At 40.8% G+C, this 18,141-nt stretch overlaps 1 protein-coding gene across 1 annotated transcript in view; it reads left to right on the forward strand.

Annotated features, from left to right (window-relative positions):
• Positions 1 to 18,141, forward strand: part of LAMA1 (laminin subunit alpha 1) — a 90,859-nt gene that overhangs the window by 52,150 nt on the left and 20,568 nt on the right. The window contains exons 25-44 of the mRNA XM_035125215.3: positions 185 to 364; positions 1,795 to 1,980; positions 2,660 to 2,787; positions 3,271 to 3,391; positions 3,485 to 3,631; positions 4,547 to 4,668; positions 5,488 to 5,574; positions 6,184 to 6,377; positions 6,796 to 6,938; positions 7,195 to 7,293; positions 8,459 to 8,570; positions 8,720 to 8,882; positions 10,827 to 11,037; positions 11,260 to 11,376; positions 11,457 to 11,620; positions 12,204 to 12,333; positions 13,722 to 13,815; positions 15,447 to 15,563; positions 16,885 to 17,067; positions 17,423 to 17,577. Coding sequence (XP_034981106.3) covers positions 185 to 364; positions 1,795 to 1,980; positions 2,660 to 2,787; positions 3,271 to 3,391; positions 3,485 to 3,631; positions 4,547 to 4,668; positions 5,488 to 5,574; positions 6,184 to 6,377; positions 6,796 to 6,938; positions 7,195 to 7,293; positions 8,459 to 8,570; positions 8,720 to 8,882; positions 10,827 to 11,037; positions 11,260 to 11,376; positions 11,457 to 11,620; positions 12,204 to 12,333; positions 13,722 to 13,815; positions 15,447 to 15,563; positions 16,885 to 17,067; positions 17,423 to 17,577 — 2,853 coding nt within the window. The remainder of the gene's footprint in view (positions 1 to 184; positions 365 to 1,794; positions 1,981 to 2,659; positions 2,788 to 3,270; positions 3,392 to 3,484; positions 3,632 to 4,546; positions 4,669 to 5,487; positions 5,575 to 6,183; positions 6,378 to 6,795; positions 6,939 to 7,194; positions 7,294 to 8,458; positions 8,571 to 8,719; positions 8,883 to 10,826; positions 11,038 to 11,259; positions 11,377 to 11,456; positions 11,621 to 12,203; positions 12,334 to 13,721; positions 13,816 to 15,446; positions 15,564 to 16,884; positions 17,068 to 17,422; positions 17,578 to 18,141) is intronic.

Here is an 18,141-nt window from a genome sequence, read left to right on the forward strand (position 1 = left end):
ATAACATAATAATAATAATAATAATAATAATAATAATAATAATAATAATAATATGCTTCCAAATTTCACAGTTGCAATGTGTATGCTTTATTTACTTGAAAACAGATCGTTTAAAATATTGCTTAACCAGAAATGATATAGTGCATTTTACAAAGCGGTGTAACCTATTAGTCTGGCATTTCAGGTCACCCTGTCTCCGCAGCAGAATGTTCTGTATGTGGTTTCCCACAGTAACCTCACTGGAACCAGTGAAGGTGTATTTTCCCAGTTCCCTGATATCTTAATGGATGCCAAAGCAGTCCGACAACACTTGAATACAGAACCTTTTTACTTGAAATTGCCGGATCAGTTCCAGGGAGACCAGGTAACCATATGAGTTATTTTTAGAGTTGGACCTAGACATTCTTTGAGTACTCCCATTGAAATAGTTGTGACTGACGTAACCCCCTTAGGGCCCATTGATTTCAATGGTTCTGCTCTAAGTAGGAATAAATCTGGATTTGACTGTGTTTCTATATATTCTGGGGGTGGGGATATTAGAAGGACCGCCACCTTCTAAGAACTTTGAAGAAAAACAAAAGTAAATACAGTTGTACCTCTACTTACGTATTGCTCCGGATATGTAAACTTTGGGTTGCGATCGCAGCAAACCCGGAAGTGTATACTTCTGGATTTCGCCGCGTGCGCAGAAGCGTTCGATCACGCTGCGCGTGTGCACAGAAGCGGCGCCTCCAGTTATGGACTTTTCAGGTTGCGGATGGACTCCCAGAATAAATTAAGTTCATATCTGGAGGGTCCACTGTATATATTTTAAAAAATCAGTGTGCATAATTTTAGTATTCATTCACTTCATATTTCTAAATGCATGTCAAAGCAAAAGTATTTTCTGTAGCATTTTTAGATTCTGTGCTAGGTTTGAGCCTGCTTGCAGAATAATAGAACTGAGTGAAAGGACTTTTTTTCATACAGCACTTAATTACTGTATTTTCCCGTGTATAAGACTAGGTTTTCCCCCCTAAAAAATAATGCTAAAAATTAGGGGGTGTCTTATACACGGTACATCTCCCCCCATTTTCTTAAACCCGAGTCTCCCAAAATAGGGGGTGTCTTATACATGTGGGCGTCTTACAGATGGAAAAATACGGTAGTTTATGGAATTCAGTGCCACACGGTGTGGTGTTGGCCACTATTTTATATGACTTTTAAAGGAAATTAGGCAAATTTGCAACTGAGATATTTACCAATGTTTACTTTGATTGTCCAATGGAACCTCTCTGTGTTATAAGGTAATATGCCCCAGAATACCAGTTACTGAGGAACCATAGTGGAAGAAAACTATTCATGCCGTGTTTAAGAGCTTCCTGGAGAGGTTGTGGTTGGCTGCTGCTGAAAAGAAGATTCTGGCTTTGATTAACCCGTGCTCTCTCTCTCTCTCTCTCTCTCTCTCTCTCTCTCTCTCTCTCTCTCTCTCTCTCTCTCTCTCTCTTAACACAGTCAAGGTCTTGCAAGGACCTGTGTACTGGCAATATCAACATTCCCAAACTTGGTTTAAATTCATTTCCAGAAAATCTGTGTTGTGAAGTATTTTGCTTTCATTTTGCAATTTCAGCTCTTGCAAAGTTTCCATTAAATTCCATTATGTAAAAAATTATCTGACTACTTCGATATCAGACTAAGGATGAGGAGCATATGGTTTGCTGCTGAGTTTCAATGAATCTATTTCCTCCTCCTGATCTAGATTTCAGTTAAAATTATCAAAGAAAATAAAAGTGTAATGATTTATCATCCAAACAGCTCATGGCATATGGTGGAAAACTGAAATACTCAGTAGCTTTTTATGCTTTGGATGGCATTGGAACCTCAAACCTTGAACCACAAATCTTAATGAAAGGGGGTCGCACCAGTAAACAAGTCATCTATGTGGAAATTCCTGCTCCAGAGAATGGAGTAAGGCGAGATGAAGAAATAGAAATGATAGAGGTGAGTTTAAAACATTTCAATTAGATGAGTTAGAGGCTTTGCCTGCAAGAAAGTCTTTTTCTTGTTTCTTTTGTACTTTGGAACTCCCTGAACATTTGAGTTGGGACCATTTTGCTCAAGATGTAATCTCTCTTCATATAGATCTGGGAAGGAGTCTTAGATGCATGTTAAAATTCCACACATATTGTAGAAACATGTTAATCTTAGATCAAGGCTTTGTTTGAAAACATTATAGATACTATGGATGAAAACAGATAACAGCAGGTACACACTGCATTTGGACTGTTTTAATACCTCTCCAGACTGGGTTGTGCACCATTTGAAGATATAGGCTGGGTTCACAAGTAACACTGAGCCATGGTTGACATGAGCCAAGGTTTATAAACCAACAACAAACTATGGTTTTCAAATTCTGGCGTAGCACAATATTGCAACATAGGGATGGGCTGCAGTGTAATTTTATGTTGCTCGCACAGTCTGTAACCATTCCCCTGCCATATCAGAGTACATGTGAAGACAACTTAAAGAGCTTAAGTGTTTTGGCTTCTGCCTGGAACCAGATTCATTGGTTGTGCAAGTGCCTTGTTCCTCTTCTCTTTCATTGGAAAACTAATACCATCAAACAACATTGTAACATTGAGTGTTCACAAGTGATGCAAATTTATTTATTTTTCTTTAGAGTGCCTGGAAATATTTTAATTCGGTGTCTGATGAATCTGTTTCACATTCTGACTTCATGTCAGTGCTGAGCAATGTTGAGTACATCTTGATAAAGGCATCGTATGGCCAAGGATTACAACAAAGCAGGTAAACCTCGGTTAACTACTCTACCTAGACCTAGAGGCTCTTAACTTTGATAAAATGTGAGTAAGGTAGTAAGGATGTTATCTTGATATAAGTGATACCCAAGGGCCACTTTACTTTAAAAACCCTGAAAGCCTTCTGTGCAGCAGTTTGCAGTGGAAAACTGGTAATGTCCCAGTGCATGTGGGAAACTGCTTGTGCTTGGTGAAACACTCTTTGGTTCGAGTCTTTTATTTTTGTTGAGGAAACTAAGGGTTAAATTAGTAGGACTCAAATTATTAGTGCATATTTGAGAGATTACCAGCATAGTCAAGTTATAAATGGCAATACCTAAGGCAGGCTGTTTTTCAAAGCACTGAACTGGGCTCCAAACCAAACTTTGTGATTGAAGCACACCCCTAGTAAACAGTCAAATTGTAGGTTCTGTTTCCTAAATGAACATCACTGCATCATTTTTTTTATTGGTTTTATGTAATTATCTCTTAGAATCTCAAATGTCTCTATGGAAATTGCTATGAAAGCTGATGAGATACCCTTGATTAAGGAAGTGGCTCATCTCATTGAGAAATGTATATGCCCTGAAGGTTATGCAGGCCTCTCGTGCCAGGTATGTTACTTGCTGGGGCTTCTTAAAATATCTTCTGAACAAGCAAAAGTTCAGATGCCGTTTAACAGCATGTTCAACTCTTTTACGATGTAGGACTGTGCACAAGGATACTACAGAGAGAAACAATATGTGGAGAAGTCTGCCAATCTTAAAGCCTTCCCCTCACTAGTCCCACCTTGCGTGCCATGCAGATGCAACAATCACAGTGATGCTTGCAACCAAGAAACAGGAAAGTGTTTGGTATGTGGACTCACTAAGGCTAGGCTGGATTTTGTCACAGGGAGAGGGAGGGGGAATTACAAAGAATGAAAGTTCATGAAAATCCTATTTAGTTCCTGTCAGGGGATTGTTGCGGCTACTCTCGAGTAAAGACGCACCAGTCTGCTCTGTCTTTAAGAGCTTTATTGTGCATACTATTTACAGTGCAGAGACATGACTGCCTAGTCTGATTCAGAACCCGGCAACGGCACTTGTCTGCTTTTGCGCCAGCATAATAGTCTGGGACCCCAAAACCCCGCCCCCTTGCCCTACGTCTGGGTCCCTGACCCAACGTGGGTGCCGGAAGGGGCTGCGTGCCTTCTCCCGTCCTTTGGCTGGAGCATTGCAGAGGCTCTGACACCTCACTGTGCTGCCCTTCCTCCTCTGGCCAGCTGGCTCGGTGCCAAGGCTCTGACACGTCTTGGAGCCCCCTCTCCACTCCGCTCCATTCCTCATTCCCTCCTCCTGACCCGCTGCTTGCGCTGTCGCTGGGCGAAGTGCTGGTCAGGATGACTGGGGGAGGGTCCCTGTAGGGAGTCCCCCTGACAGTCCCCAAATTGAAAATGTGAAGTATTTTTTTTTTACACTTGGATGGAAGCTGCACACTGCTTTGGATTAATTGGTCGGTAATCAGAGGCATGTTTTTATTTCATTTAAGCATTTATTTAAAGGTACAATTTCGTGCGCACACACATTTTTGCAGCAGTAGAGGATGGGGTGGGCAGTGTAGTAATTGTGCTTAACAAATGCCAGAATATCAGGGTGTGAGATGGAATGTTCCTTTTCCTTATACCTTGCTGTTTTTCTAGATTTCAGCCTCTTTCCCCCCCACCCCACCAAAGTTAAATGTGCTCTGTTGAATTTTTTGCTTTCATTTTAAACTTTTTTGCCTGCTAGGACTGCAGAGATAATACAGTCGGTGACCAGTGCAGTGTTTGTGCTCCAGGCTATTACGGCAAGGTGATTGGATCTGTCAATGATTGTTCTCTGTGTGCATGTCCAAGAATGAGCCCAGGGAGGTAACTAAAAATTAACTTTGATGTTTTTAATAATTACTGTTGTTATACTTACTGCTTCCAAGTAGTACTGTAGCAAGGTAGAGGCTGTATTTCTAGGAATTTTTCATTTATCTGTTGGTTTGCTTTTTAAATCCCTGGGCTAAGAGATTCCATTATCAGGGTCAGTGTGGGTAGCTTGAAAAATAATGGCGATAGATGATGAAATGGCTAATCCAGAGCAGTATCTTTCCACTGAACATTCTTTGTGAAGTGTGTCTATGGGTGCTTCCATACAGAAGCTTGATACTGCAAAAGGATCGTTGAAATATCATAAATGGATTGTTGGATGCAGGTTTTCTTTTTTTCTTTTTTTCATTTTAGTTTACCAGGTTTCCGCAGGCAAGGGTAGTTCGGATCTCATGGTAAAAACATGGACTGATATTTTGATGCCAGTGGTGCCTTGTGGGCACTGCTAAAAACTCGTGTGCATGGGGAGCGCTGATTCCACAATACACATCCATTTGGAAGCACCCTATATCTAACTGAGATATAGTTCATGCAATCAGTGGTGTGCCTTCGATGCAGCAATAAGCAGCTATACCATCAGCAAAAGCGAGGCTTGGATTTCCTCCTCGTGTGCCCTCCCCTTCCCCCAATCTGAGGGGGGAGCGAGGAGGAAGTTGCATTGCACAAGCAGAAATTCTTGCCCAGACAAGATGGTTACTTTAACCCTCCATTGCATACAAACCAGTAGAAACACACATTCCTGTGTGAATAGGTTTTTTTGTGGGTATATATGAATTCTTTCTAAAACTTGTTCTTTTTATTTCTTTCTCCAAGCTTTAGCTCCACATGCATTATGAAAGGTGTGGGTGATTTCTACTGCAATGCTTGCATCACTGGATATGAAGGGCAATACTGTGAAAGGTGAGGGATACGCAGAACCATCAAGAGGCTTCCAATGTGGGCTGGCAGCTTTGGGTTCCAGAAATTGGGTAGATTGCCCATTCTATAGGATCTGCACTGGGTGCCTCCGAACCAAATTAAAAGTATGAATGATAACTTACAAAGTCCTCAGACAACTTGGGACTTGAGAGAATGGCTCTGCCCATGTGTTAAGATTTTCATGGTCTAGTTACCAGGTGAGATAATATGACTCAGTGAAATGAGTTAGGACCTTCTCTGTGGTGACGCCCTGACTATGGGATGCCCCTCCCCCTGAGAGATGGTTTGTGCCAATGTTACTTGCTTTTTGGCGCCAGCTAAAATCACATCTCTTTGCCCAAGCTTTTGCTGGAGTCTGGTAAAGTAATATGGCCTGTCGTTGAGCGAGGGCCCTCCTGCAGCCATAGTGATATATTTTAAAGCATTTTATATGGTGTTTTAACATCAGCATTGCATGTGGCTGTTAAATTGTCTTGCATTGTTACAGGTTGCAACCCACCTTGGGATTGTGTGCTGATGAAGGGTGTATGTGCTGAAAATTGAAGAAACCAAATAAACCAAATAAATAAATGAACCTCTGTTTCCCTCTAGGTGTTCGCCAGGTTATTATGGCAATCCTAAAGAACCTGGTGGCCACTGTCAGCAGTGCCAGTGCAACCCGAATGGTTCTATTCACAATAATTGTGATCATATCTTTGGGCAATGCATCTGCAAAAAAGGTGTAACAGGGCAGCTGTGTGATGAGTGTGAATCAAGGCACATTCTCATGGGAAATGAATGTGTTGGTAAGTGTCCCCCTTTCTTTTTTGGTTTGATGTGTTAATAATACAGGCAACTTCCAATTTAGGCGCATCCGAACGATGAGTGATCACGCAAGCATTCACATCACCAAACCCGGAAGTAGCCCCCAAACATCATAAAGATGTCATGAAAAGGGGTGGGGTGCTAGAAGGGGGGCGGAGTGGGCTTAGGCTCGCTCCGCCGATGCATATGGTGGTCCAGAAAAGAACGAGGATTTCCTGTAGACATGGGGTGGTGTTTGTTGATACTGCATGTAGATACAATTGTTACATAAGACTGCATTCCTAAGCACACTTGCTCAGAAATAAACTCTGTTGGAATGAGTGGGGCTTGCTTGTTAGGTGCTATCCAGTTTTGCGTATTGAACTAAAACTTAATATTTTTTTGAAATGGTTTCTTCAGCTTGTGATGACGACTGCACAGGATTGTTGTTAAATGATTTGGACAAACTAGATGAAGCTGTGCTTTTGGTAAACCTTACTGGCCCTGTCCTGGTGCCCTATGGGATACTTGCAGACTTGGAAAATGCCACAAAGCATTTAAAGGTATGTAAGATGTTGCTTAGCTTCTGTGTTGGGTTAGCTGCTCATATTGTCATTTTTTACTTTTGTTTATCAAGAAGGTTTTGTGACCATATAGACATGTTGGAGTGTTCTGGAAGCAATAATGGAACAGAAGTGCTATTAAGGTAGTTGTCTACATTAAAATTCATGGCCAGTAGATATGTTCTTCGTTTATCATTCCTAGTCATGAACACTGAGCTGAATATATTTGAGTACATAATATTCTTTTTTCTTCTAGGAGTCTTTTTGGACTAAGAAAGAACCACCCTCCTCAATGGAAATCATGAGTGACCATCTTGTAACCCTTTCAGGTGATACAGACCAGCTGCACAGAGAGGTGGGAATCTTGCTTGTTTGTTCCCAAAGATATTTCAATAGACTTATTTCAAAATGATCTACAGAAGTTTCCCATGGGGTTTACTGAGGTTGGTTTATAAATCAAAGTCACTACAATGACTTGGATCTGCTAGACTATGGGTACAAATGGCAGCTGGGCAGAGCAGCCCTAAGTCCTGGTTAAGATCAACTGGGTGGAGCAGGATCAGATCGACCACTTTCTGAAGCCCTACTGGCCCACTAACTAGGGCAGAAGGTGTGGTGTGTGTTTGTGTGTGGTTTTTGTCATCCAGATTGGCATGGCCACAGAGTCCAGGTTGGGTGCCTCTCTGAGGAATGGTATGGCCTTGGATCCAATGGGTCTATGGCTGGCTTTGTTCTGTCACTGCTCCACCTTGTAACATCCCATTTTAGGGCACTACACTAGCTACCCCTGCCAGAAACAGGACAAACTACAGGTCACATCTGCTGCGCTTAATGCAACCACAACAGGTGCTTCAGTGGAGCTTCCATCAGAAGTTTGTGGAGGCCGGCAGACAGAAACATCCACTGCATCATAAGCCCCTCCAGCGGCAAGAATGAGGGGATTAGGATTCTAGCCTTAGATTTTTTTTTTACCCAGAAAATACTAAACTGCCTTGCCCAGGCATCCCCAAACTGCGGCCCTCCAGATGTTTTGGCCTACAACTCCCATGATCCCTAGTTAACAGGACCAGTGGTCAGGGAAGGTGGGAATTGTAGTCCAAAACATCTGGAGGGCCAAAGTTTGGGGATGCCTGGCCTTGCCATTACTATAGGGTTTCCCTCATAGATTTGGGATCTTTTCATTACCAGCTATGCCATCTCTAAATTATAGCATTAAATATTTGAAATGATTGATAATTTGATTCTGTCAGGATTTACTATGACCAATAGTAATGACATGTTGATAATTCTCTTGAACATATGATTGGCTTTTGCTGATCCTTTTATTCTTCCTGCAAGATCTGGTTAATAGAAACCAGTTAATCTGAAAAGAAATCAAATAAATGCATTTCATAAATTAATGTTAGTTTCCTGTATGAGTCAGTATGAATTCCAGATACGCTCTTCATTCTTTGGTTCAGCCATTGAAACCACTGTTCAAACAGCAACTGAAATAAAACCACAATTTGCTTTTATGCTAGCTATCTAGGATATTAGAAAGAGGAGGGCTTCTCCATGATGCTGCGGAAAGGACCTTGAACAAGAGTCGAGAACTGGCTATATTTATCGACACATTACAGGCAACTGTTAAAGGTAAAATTCTTGATGGCAGGCTATAGTGATTATGTTTTTGAAATACAAATATTATTTGTGAAAATCATTTATAAAGGGAAAATATATTTGGTGCATTTGTACAAAGTACTAAAACAATTCTTTCGTAACTTACTTTTTCTTCCATCTAGTACTTGGGGAAGTGGCAGCATCCCTTAATGAAACAATAGGTATGGATTTCCATTTGTCAAACAGGACATTTCAAGAACTGGAAGATGAGATCCCCATCATGTTGGATGTAATGCGTGGAAGATATTTCAAGCAGATGTACCAAGACAGTAACCTTGAATTAAAGTAAGCCAACTGGTGTTTCTGATCATGCTTCTATTAACATATGCAATGAACATATAGAAAAGTATATCTAAAATGTTTTTAAAAGAGGAAATTGCAGGCAGTAGGCTCCGAAGTGTGTCAATATATTAATTTAAATGAAAGCTTAATATGTGATGACTTTAGGAGGTTTGAATCAAGCTAGACAAATGTTTTTTTAAAATGCATAAAATGATTTGATTTTCAGCTGTGCTTTAAACAAAGCCACAATTTCTATCTCTATCTATCAGTCAAACAATAAATGTAACTTACATTTATATATTCATTATTAGAACAGTTCCATGGTCCATGAACTAGATAATGTTGATGAGAAAATCAGAAACTCTTATTTTTATCTGTTACTACTATAAGCAAGGAATTGAATTTGAAACATGGGAAAGTAATCAGTGCTGGAAAATAAGTGAACCTTATTTCATTTAAAAAATAAATTTTAAGAACTGTGTTTTGGAAGCATTCAGTAATATTTTTAAAGTGATACACAGGAAAATGCCAAGAGCTCAGTCTTTTGGTTAATATCAGTATTGTGGATCGTTAGTCCTGATACCTTTTGTAGACCTTTTGCTGTCACAGGACCCTGATCGGTAATTTCCCCATAAATTTCCCTTCTTTCAGTGGCAATGACGAGTTTATCATCAACATCATTGTGTGGGTGCACAGGCATAATTTTCAGGCTCAGACCAATGCCCAATAGCATGATATGAGGATCCTTCTTATAACATCACCATTCTGGTACATCAGCAGTGTACCGGTAGAATAACCATGAATGGATCACCAAAACCATAGCAATAGCCACTGGACTGGCATTGCTGCTGCTTGCAAGCCTAAGAAGGAAGAAAGAGGCAATGAGGTCCAACTGTGTTGGTGTACTGATGAGCACACCAGACTGGCTCCAGTAGTGGATCTGTGCATCCCTGACCTCGCTGCCACCACCTCCCTCCATGGAAATCAATGGGAATGCCATTGCCAGGATGCTGTTGCTGCAGCTCTACCACACTGGATGAGCCACTCCTTGCTACAAAACAGCCTGATTTTTACATGCTGTTGCACATGGTGTTTATAAAATAATTTATTTAAGTAGCAGGTAGAGGCTTTATCTCTGATCTTAGTCCTGTGGTGCTTAGTGCCAAGATGGAGAGAGAAAATCCCTCTGCCTGCTCTTTAGAGAAACTTTCTCTAAAAAGCAGGTGGCGCTGTGGTCTAAACCACTTAGCCTCTTGGGATTGCCAATCAGAAGGTCTGCGGTTTGAATCCCTGCCACGGGGTGAGCTCCCGTTGCTCTGTCCCAGCTCCTGCCAACCTAGCAGTTCAAAAGCATGCCAGTGCAAGTAGATAAATAGGTACCACTCCAGTGGGAAGGTAAATGGCATTTTCATGCGCTCTGCCTTCTATCACGGTGTTCTGCTGCACCAGAAGCGGTTTAGTCAAGCTGGCCACATGACCTGGAAAGCTGTCTGTGGACAAACACTGGCTCCCTCGGCCTGAAAGTGAGATGAGTGCCACAACCCCAGAGTTGCCTTTGACTGGACTTTAACTGTCCTGGGGTCCTTTACCTTTACCTTACCTTTCTTTGGAGCTTGCAGAGGGATCTTTGCAGCCAGGTCCAGCCCAGTGCCGGAGTTGAGTTGGCTGGGAATACTGACTATGTGCCTGCCTTTCTCACTGGTATGAGAGAATTCGTCTATGAGTGTGTGAAGGAGCATGAGAGAATTCTGTGTGCCTAGTGTATGTGATAATTCATGGTGATAGGAAACTACGTGCATTTTTGGGGGGTGGGGGGGGAGAAGTCTTTTTTTCACCCTGCCCACCAAAATGTGATATGACTATTTATCAATGGACTGTGCCTTTCTTTTGATCTGTTCTATTTTTAAGAAAGCTTGTGTAACTGAGTGTCCTTTCCATGTTTATTAGAGCTGCAGAACACTTGTTGCTACGAATCCAGAAAGAGTATGGGAGACCACAGCAGGAATTTAAGAACTTTCAAAAAACTGCAAAACATATATTATCAAACCACAGCACCAGACTTCAGGAAGCCAAGGATCTTGTGAACGAGGCTAGAACTAACACAAATGAAACCATGCGGCTGCTTTTCCTTATTAACAGCAACCTCAAGGAATACACTGTAAGGAAACTGGCAATATATGTCATTTAATTTTACAAGAGAAATTGTAAAGTAGCTTTTAAGGGACAATTGCTTTAAAAATGGATTGATGTTAACATTAGTGAGAGAGGAAAGTTTTTACCTTTTGTGGTCCTTTTAAGTATAAAAAGCCAGATATACGTATTCTATAATAACTGTTATTACAAAGTATTAAATTTGCCCACCGTTGCATTTATGCCACAGCAAACAAAGCTGAATATTCGAGAAAAGAAGGAACTCTCTGTTATGCTGAGCAGAGAAGGCAAAGTACAGGTGGATGCAGCTGCTGCACTTGCTGAAGATGTAATTAACTCTACATCTGTAAGTTACTGAACACTTGAGTCATCATTTGTTAAAGTGAATTATCCATTATTCAGCAATAACTAATCTTGTATATTCAGAATCTAGAAATCCACCGGGATGGACTGATCCTATGGAATGGCAAACTAAGGCAGCATGTGGATGACCTGGTGATGCAGATGTCCACTCGAGGGGCTGTGGATTTGGTTTACAGAGTAGAAGAACATGCAGCTGAGTTACAGAGAGTTGCTCATGCATTAGACAGGTGAGTGCATCATGAACTGAAGCATGCAGTTGACTATATTGCTGCCTTTACCAATAAAGTCACCCCAATAGGCCTGCTGATCTTGATGCCCTTCTGAGTTTTCCCCTTGGAGTTTAGCCAGCATTTTAAGCTTTCAGTTCCTATAAAGGATGGACAAGGAAGCCAAGGATGCAGGAACTGGGATTTAAATGACTGTTCTCTTGGTTGAGGAATCTAAAGAAAATAAGTAAACCAAATGAAAGCTAAAGGGCAAAGGGAAGCTCAGTTAGTGTGGCTGCCTTGGGTATTAGGGGAATGTACTGCTCAGAGTTTAAGCAGTACTACAGTATAATGTTTTTCATTTCATGAAAATTCTTTCTTTGTTTAAAGTACAATAGTAAAGCAACTTAAGGCATAGCTGCCAAGTTTTCCCTTTTCTCGCGAAGAAGCCTATTCAGCATAAGAGAAAATCCCTTAAAATAAGGGATAACTTGGCAGCTATGACTTAAGGGTTTCCAAAATATGGCATGTCCCCCAATTGTGCAATGTTTAAATTGTCTTAAATGTTACATGAAAAAGTTACGATTTTTCTCTCCTACTGCAGTGGTCTCTTGAATGTTAGAAATGTGTCCTTGAATGCAACAAATGCTGTCTCTGCCTTCTCCACCGTTAAAAGTTTGATTGAAAGTGCAGCGAGTCTAGCAGGTGATGCTTATAGGATTGTAACTGATGTGGTAAGTGCCGCTTTGAGAACTGAAGCACCCTGCATTCTTACTAAAACCCATGTTTCACTCTCTAGAATGGGGCTGAGGGACCTTTGGCTCTCCAGATGTTGTTGGACTACAGCTTTCATCATTGGCTGTGCAGACTGGGGCTGGTGGAAGCTGTAGCCCAACATCTGGAAGGCCACAGGCTGACCACCCTTTCCCTAGAACCAGAATATGTACCATATTGCAGGTCTCAAAAAAAGGAAAAGGGAAAAAAAGATATCTCCGATATTCCTAAGGTAAAAACAAAGGCAAATTTGAGCTTGGATGTAATTGTTTGAATTGTTAGTTCATGGTCACAACCCATTCTCATAAAAGAGAATGTGAATGACTTAGGACTGGTAACAGTAATCAGCGGTGGAGCAAGCTGATCAGGTGCCTGGGGTGGCGTGTGTGCCCGGGGGCAGGGCCAGCCAGGGCAGGACGCTCCGCGGGGCCTCCGAGGACTCTGCCTGCCTTCTCCCACTCAGCCGCCCTACAGCTGAGGGGGAGGCTGTGGGTGGACTGTTTGGGGCACTGCGGAGCCTGTGTGTGTCCAAGCCACTGCATCTCTCACAGGAGAGACATGTGGCTCGGGCGTGCTGCAGGCCCCGCGGTGAGTGCCGCCCAGCATTTTGTCACCCCCCTCAGTGGTGACACCCAGGGTGGTTTGCCCCTACCACACCCCCTTCCTCCACCCCTGACAGTAATTGGCATTATTTTTTCATATTATGAAATTACGTAAAAGATAAAAAAATAACAATAATCTTGAGTTAGAGTGTAGTCCTGTGCAAACTGGGAATAAGCTGCACTGAACATAGTGTGACTTGTTTATAAGTCACTATCCATAGGATTGTGCTGTATACTCAGAAGCAAGTTCTGCTAAGTTCAATTGGACTTACTTCTAAGGGCACAGGATCTCAGCGTAACTGTCAAATCTAGGATGCCTAAGAAGGTAGATGTATAGTGACTGCATTTATACAAAGTAATGAAAACCTTATACAAGTACTGCATTTAAATAATGGGTATGTTCACAATGCTCCATTTCTACATGTTGTGTTCTACTATCCAGTATAGTCATATTTTTGAAGCTGCTACTGTTGTTGTTACATCATTTTCTAAGAAATAAAAGTTTTGCAGAACTATTAGGATTGAGGAACATAAGCCAGAATAATATGTAAACATAAGAATGTAATTCTTTAAATTCTGGCCATACATAGGAAAAGTCCTGATTGGCCGGGGTGGGTGGGGAGAGAACAGCAATAATACTCCCCCCCCCAAAGAAAAATGTAGGGCTTTGCATATATATAAATAATACTTTTCATACGGTAGATTTGTTCATATTTAACAATGTTTCCTTACTTGATTATTTTAAGCCAAAAGAAACATTTAATTCTACTGGGAAAAACATTCTCCAACTTGGCTCCAAGTTTTTGACTGAAGCAAAAAGTTTGCACAAGAAGTATGAAGGTAAGTATAAAATATGGATAACTAATGAAATGTTGACTATCAACCGATGGTCATTATTAAAACAAGTGGAGTAAGTCCAATTACACCCTCTCCCTTTAAAAGGAGAGAATAGTTTTTTAACTTTCCAGCAGCAATAAACAGAAGTTGACAAAATGCTGACGGTTTGCATTACTCCCTTTCCCAGGTGATGTGTATGTGTACAAACTTTTATAGATATATATCCCACATCACCTCCAGCTATGGAAGCCATCCTACTGGAAGTCAGTGTGGGGTTTTTCTTCATTTGCTCTTCCAGTGACATATTTACCTGCCTGCAAATCTACCATCAATTTTAGTCCCTTTCATGCAGGCCTTTTTTGCATTGGAAAAATGCTCTTTGTTTTGGGCAGTGGGCCAGTGGGGAGGGATTTATAACTGATGTAAGGGCCTAGCAATCAGCTGGCTGCTGGTGGAAAATTGTCAGAATCATCCATCTGCAAAGTTGGCAGATGGTTGGTTGTTCACCTCATTTTGAAAGTTTGCACATCTGTTTGCAAAAGGGGTGAATGTGGATCCACAGCGTGTTTGTCATTCAAGCACTGTACATATGTACACAGTCCTAAGAGGAACCAGAATATTATTTATTCACAGTTGGGTGGGAAAGTGTTGTCACCTAAGATGAACAAGTCTTGCGGGAAATTGGTTCCAGAAAAGGATGCTGAATGCAAAACTCTCTGCTTATAGATACCTGTGTGGAAAAGTCCTGATAGAACAGGGGAGATCTCCTGTGTACAGCTTTAGTGCAGTGAGCCTGCAACTTATGCACATTTAGCTTGTGCACATTCAGCTTTACACGCTTGACAAAATATTTTAAAAGTGTGTGTGGGGGAGGGGGTAGTGTCCAGGAAAAAAGACTTCAGCAAACCCACCCACCATCAATCCCAATGTGTTTTGACCACACATGATTTTGGCTTTAGATGAGATCTCTAGAACGTAAATGCTGCATAAGTTCTGGGCTTACTGTATTATGATTTATGTCTTAATTGAGAGGAAAGCTGCCATTAATTTAATCAGAATTAGATCAGCATAACTGTGTGTTGGATTTGGGTATCGAAGAGGTCTGCACTCAGCCGTGAATGTTACAAAGTGACCTTGAACCAGGCACCATCCTAGCTCACAGGGTTGTTCTGAACATCAAATGGGATGGGCATAATCATGTGCCTGAACTCCTTTCAGGAATGGTAGAATAAAACTGATACTTACTGTATATTAGCATGGAGTATAACTATTTAAGAAACGTGTTATGAACCTGAACCACTTCCACATTGCCCTTCTGGCAGCATACTTGGCATTAGGGAAGAATTTTGACAGGGTGTTTGCTGTGTGTGTTCTCTTGCAGCATGCGGTTTGGCTCACTTGTGCTATATAAAGCCTTTTCCTGACATACTTTTACAGTACATCTGCTCTCATTACCATACTGTGGTCTCTACTACGGGGTCTGATTTGGGGCGGAAGTTGAGGGAGATGGACAGGAAGACTATTAGACAACTGGTCTTGCCTTGCACCTATGCATTGAGTTTGATAACCTTGGAAGCAGTGGTGTAAAGAAGCAGCCAACTATGTCAGGGTTACAAGTGTTTATTCCTCCATAGGGCTTACATCTGGATTAAATGAGATGAACATAAAAGTGGAAAAACTTAAGGAGAAAGCTTGTGGTTTCACTAAGCAGTTTAATGGCTCACTGTTGCAACTGTCTGCATTGCCAAATGGTAAGTGAAATCCATCTTGACTTCCTCTTCATTACACAAGGCAAGTATATTTAACTTGAGCAGCACCGCTGGTCGTCACTAATTGGAAAGTTCAGCAATATATTTACATTTTGAGAATGCCGTAAACAGAGGAAACGACAGTGGCATGTAAGAAGAAAAGGTCTTCATTCTGTATCACTTTCTTGGATATGTACCATATATGATCGACATTTCCCTCCCCACCCGCCTGGAAGGGTTCCTTTGAATTTGCCACATGCAGAGAAAGAAACTTTCAGTAGGCAGCTTTTACTCATCGTTGCTCCATATCCAGACCAGGCAACAGTTAAGATATTGACATCCTGCCTGGTATTCATCTGTAAAGACACAGGAGCTCTGAAACAAAATGAAACAAAAAATCAAAACCTTTGTAACCTTTAAGCTGTAATGAAGATTTTAATTGAATTCATTGAAAGCATGCTGCTGAAACAGTAATGAAATGAAGAGCCTTAAAAGACTTGAAAACTATAGAACTTTGCATAAGTAAAAAAAAGAGAGAAGGAAAAAGAATAGTTCTATTGTGTTGTTCTAAATAATGTTTCTTAATAATACAAGCAACCTAATTAAACTTTATAATAGCTTTTCTGTTATATTTTTAAACAAGCAAGGGACTTTACCTAGTTTAAGATAATAATAGCTTGGAATGCATAAATTTTTTTTAATGGAAGAAAACCAGACTTTTAACATCTACTGCTTGTTGAGTTCATTTGCAGTAGACAGTGTCTGGATTTTTTTCTGCTAGAAGATGCTGAGTCTGCTTTTGATGGCCCAATTAACTTAATACTGTTCAATGAGCCAACATCTCTTTTAAGATTAAAGACCAACCCATTTTACCACTCAGGACATTAAGGTGCATCGAAATGTAACATCTGTTGACTAAAGGAAACCTACATTTAAATGTTAATGCAGTGAAGGTAATTAACTTGATGACTACTTAAATCATAATCATTCCTTGATGTTAATAAATTAAAATATTTATCTTCTGCTGTGTGTACCTGTATGTTTGAATCCATAGGGAACTAGCAGCTTTGTTGGGGATGTGGGTGCAGTTTGAGTTGGGGAAACCGCATGGGGAAAGAATTAATCTCTCAACTCTCCATGGCTAACAAACAAGTCTGTTAAGGGATCTTGTTCGCTTATCTCTCGCATCATAAAATTGTAGAGTTGGTAGTTCAACCCCCTACATACCCAGTTTGGTCTCAAAACTGGTAGCTAAGACCCAAAGCCTGAGTTTTCTGCCCCAAATGCAAGTAGGTAATCTACTTATGTTGATCATATGTTTCAGATACCAGTGAAAATATTCTTGCTGTAAGAGAGCTGGCTGTGTCTGCTAATGCAACTGCTCTTAATGGTTTAAGGCACACGGAGGTTTTTAGTGAGAAGTTCCTGAACAGTTCATTCACATTGTCTAAGGTTAATGAGACATTGCGCAAAACCAATGAACTTATAATCGACTCATCAAAAGCTGGTAGGTTTACTGCTTCATTGCTCCCTAGAAATGTCCCTGCATGTGAGAGGGGGGTTAATTTTTAAACCTAAGTATTCCTTATCTTTATTTACATTAAAGCTAGTTTATACTACTTCTCTTAAAAGTGTGCAGATGAGATTTGCTAAATACCTTTCCCATTACAAGTATGCATTTCAGAATTGCAATCCTAAATTAATAGGCAATAATTATAAGAAATGCTTTAAACTGGCCATTACATATGCATTTTGTACCAGTGTATATTTTTTCACTTGAACGCAACAAAATCTTCAGTTTTCTCCTAAATTCAAGCAATAGCACCCTGTTTCAAAACCTCAACTACTTCTTTTTTTGGCAGCAGCGTCAGCTGAAAGAAAAGTGAATGAAGTTGAAATCCAGGCCGGCCTCCTGTTTAGTAGGCTGAAGCCTCTGAAAGTGCTGGAAGAGAACCTCAGCAGAAACATCTCGGAAATTAAAGAGCTCATCAGTCAAGCCCGTAAACAGGCCGCCTCTGTAAGCAGCTTATTCTCTTCTACATGGTCTAGGAGGGGGAAATGCTACTAAGCTTCAATGCTACGCACATGCCCTAATCAATAGTGTATGTGTGTGTGTTGCAGTATGAAGACACAGGCCACAATTCAGGGTCTCATTGAATATCCAGTAGCACTTTTGATTTCTTTCTTTCAACAACATTATGCATATATATGAACTCCCTGCGGTTTAAAAGGTGATTTATTGTGCAGTGCATCAAATTACTGGTTAGGAAAAAAGAATTCAAAAAGCTTTACAGGGCATGAGGAGTTCTGTAGCTTGTCCCCATAGTAGTTCTTATTAGTAATGTTGTGCTCTTTGTTTTCTTAATCCATCAGAGTTTCTAGAGAAATATCCTTTATGTGAAGTTACATTAACATTTGTCAACTTATTGCTCCTTGTGCTGTAGTTCATAGATAGCCTGCTGACATACTAGCTGGCAGAACTGTCCCCTACAACAATTTTACTTGGTTCCTTACCAAGATGTTGTAAAACATTTGACCCTACATTGGCAAAACAGAACTTTAGCAAATTTCTTATATCACA

The sequence above is a fragment of the Zootoca vivipara genome, chromosome 8 (assembly GCF_965207765.1).
Source record: "Zootoca vivipara chromosome 8, rZooViv2.hap1.1, whole genome shotgun sequence".
NCBI lineage: Eukaryota > Metazoa > Chordata > Lepidosauria > Squamata > Lacertidae > Zootoca > Zootoca vivipara.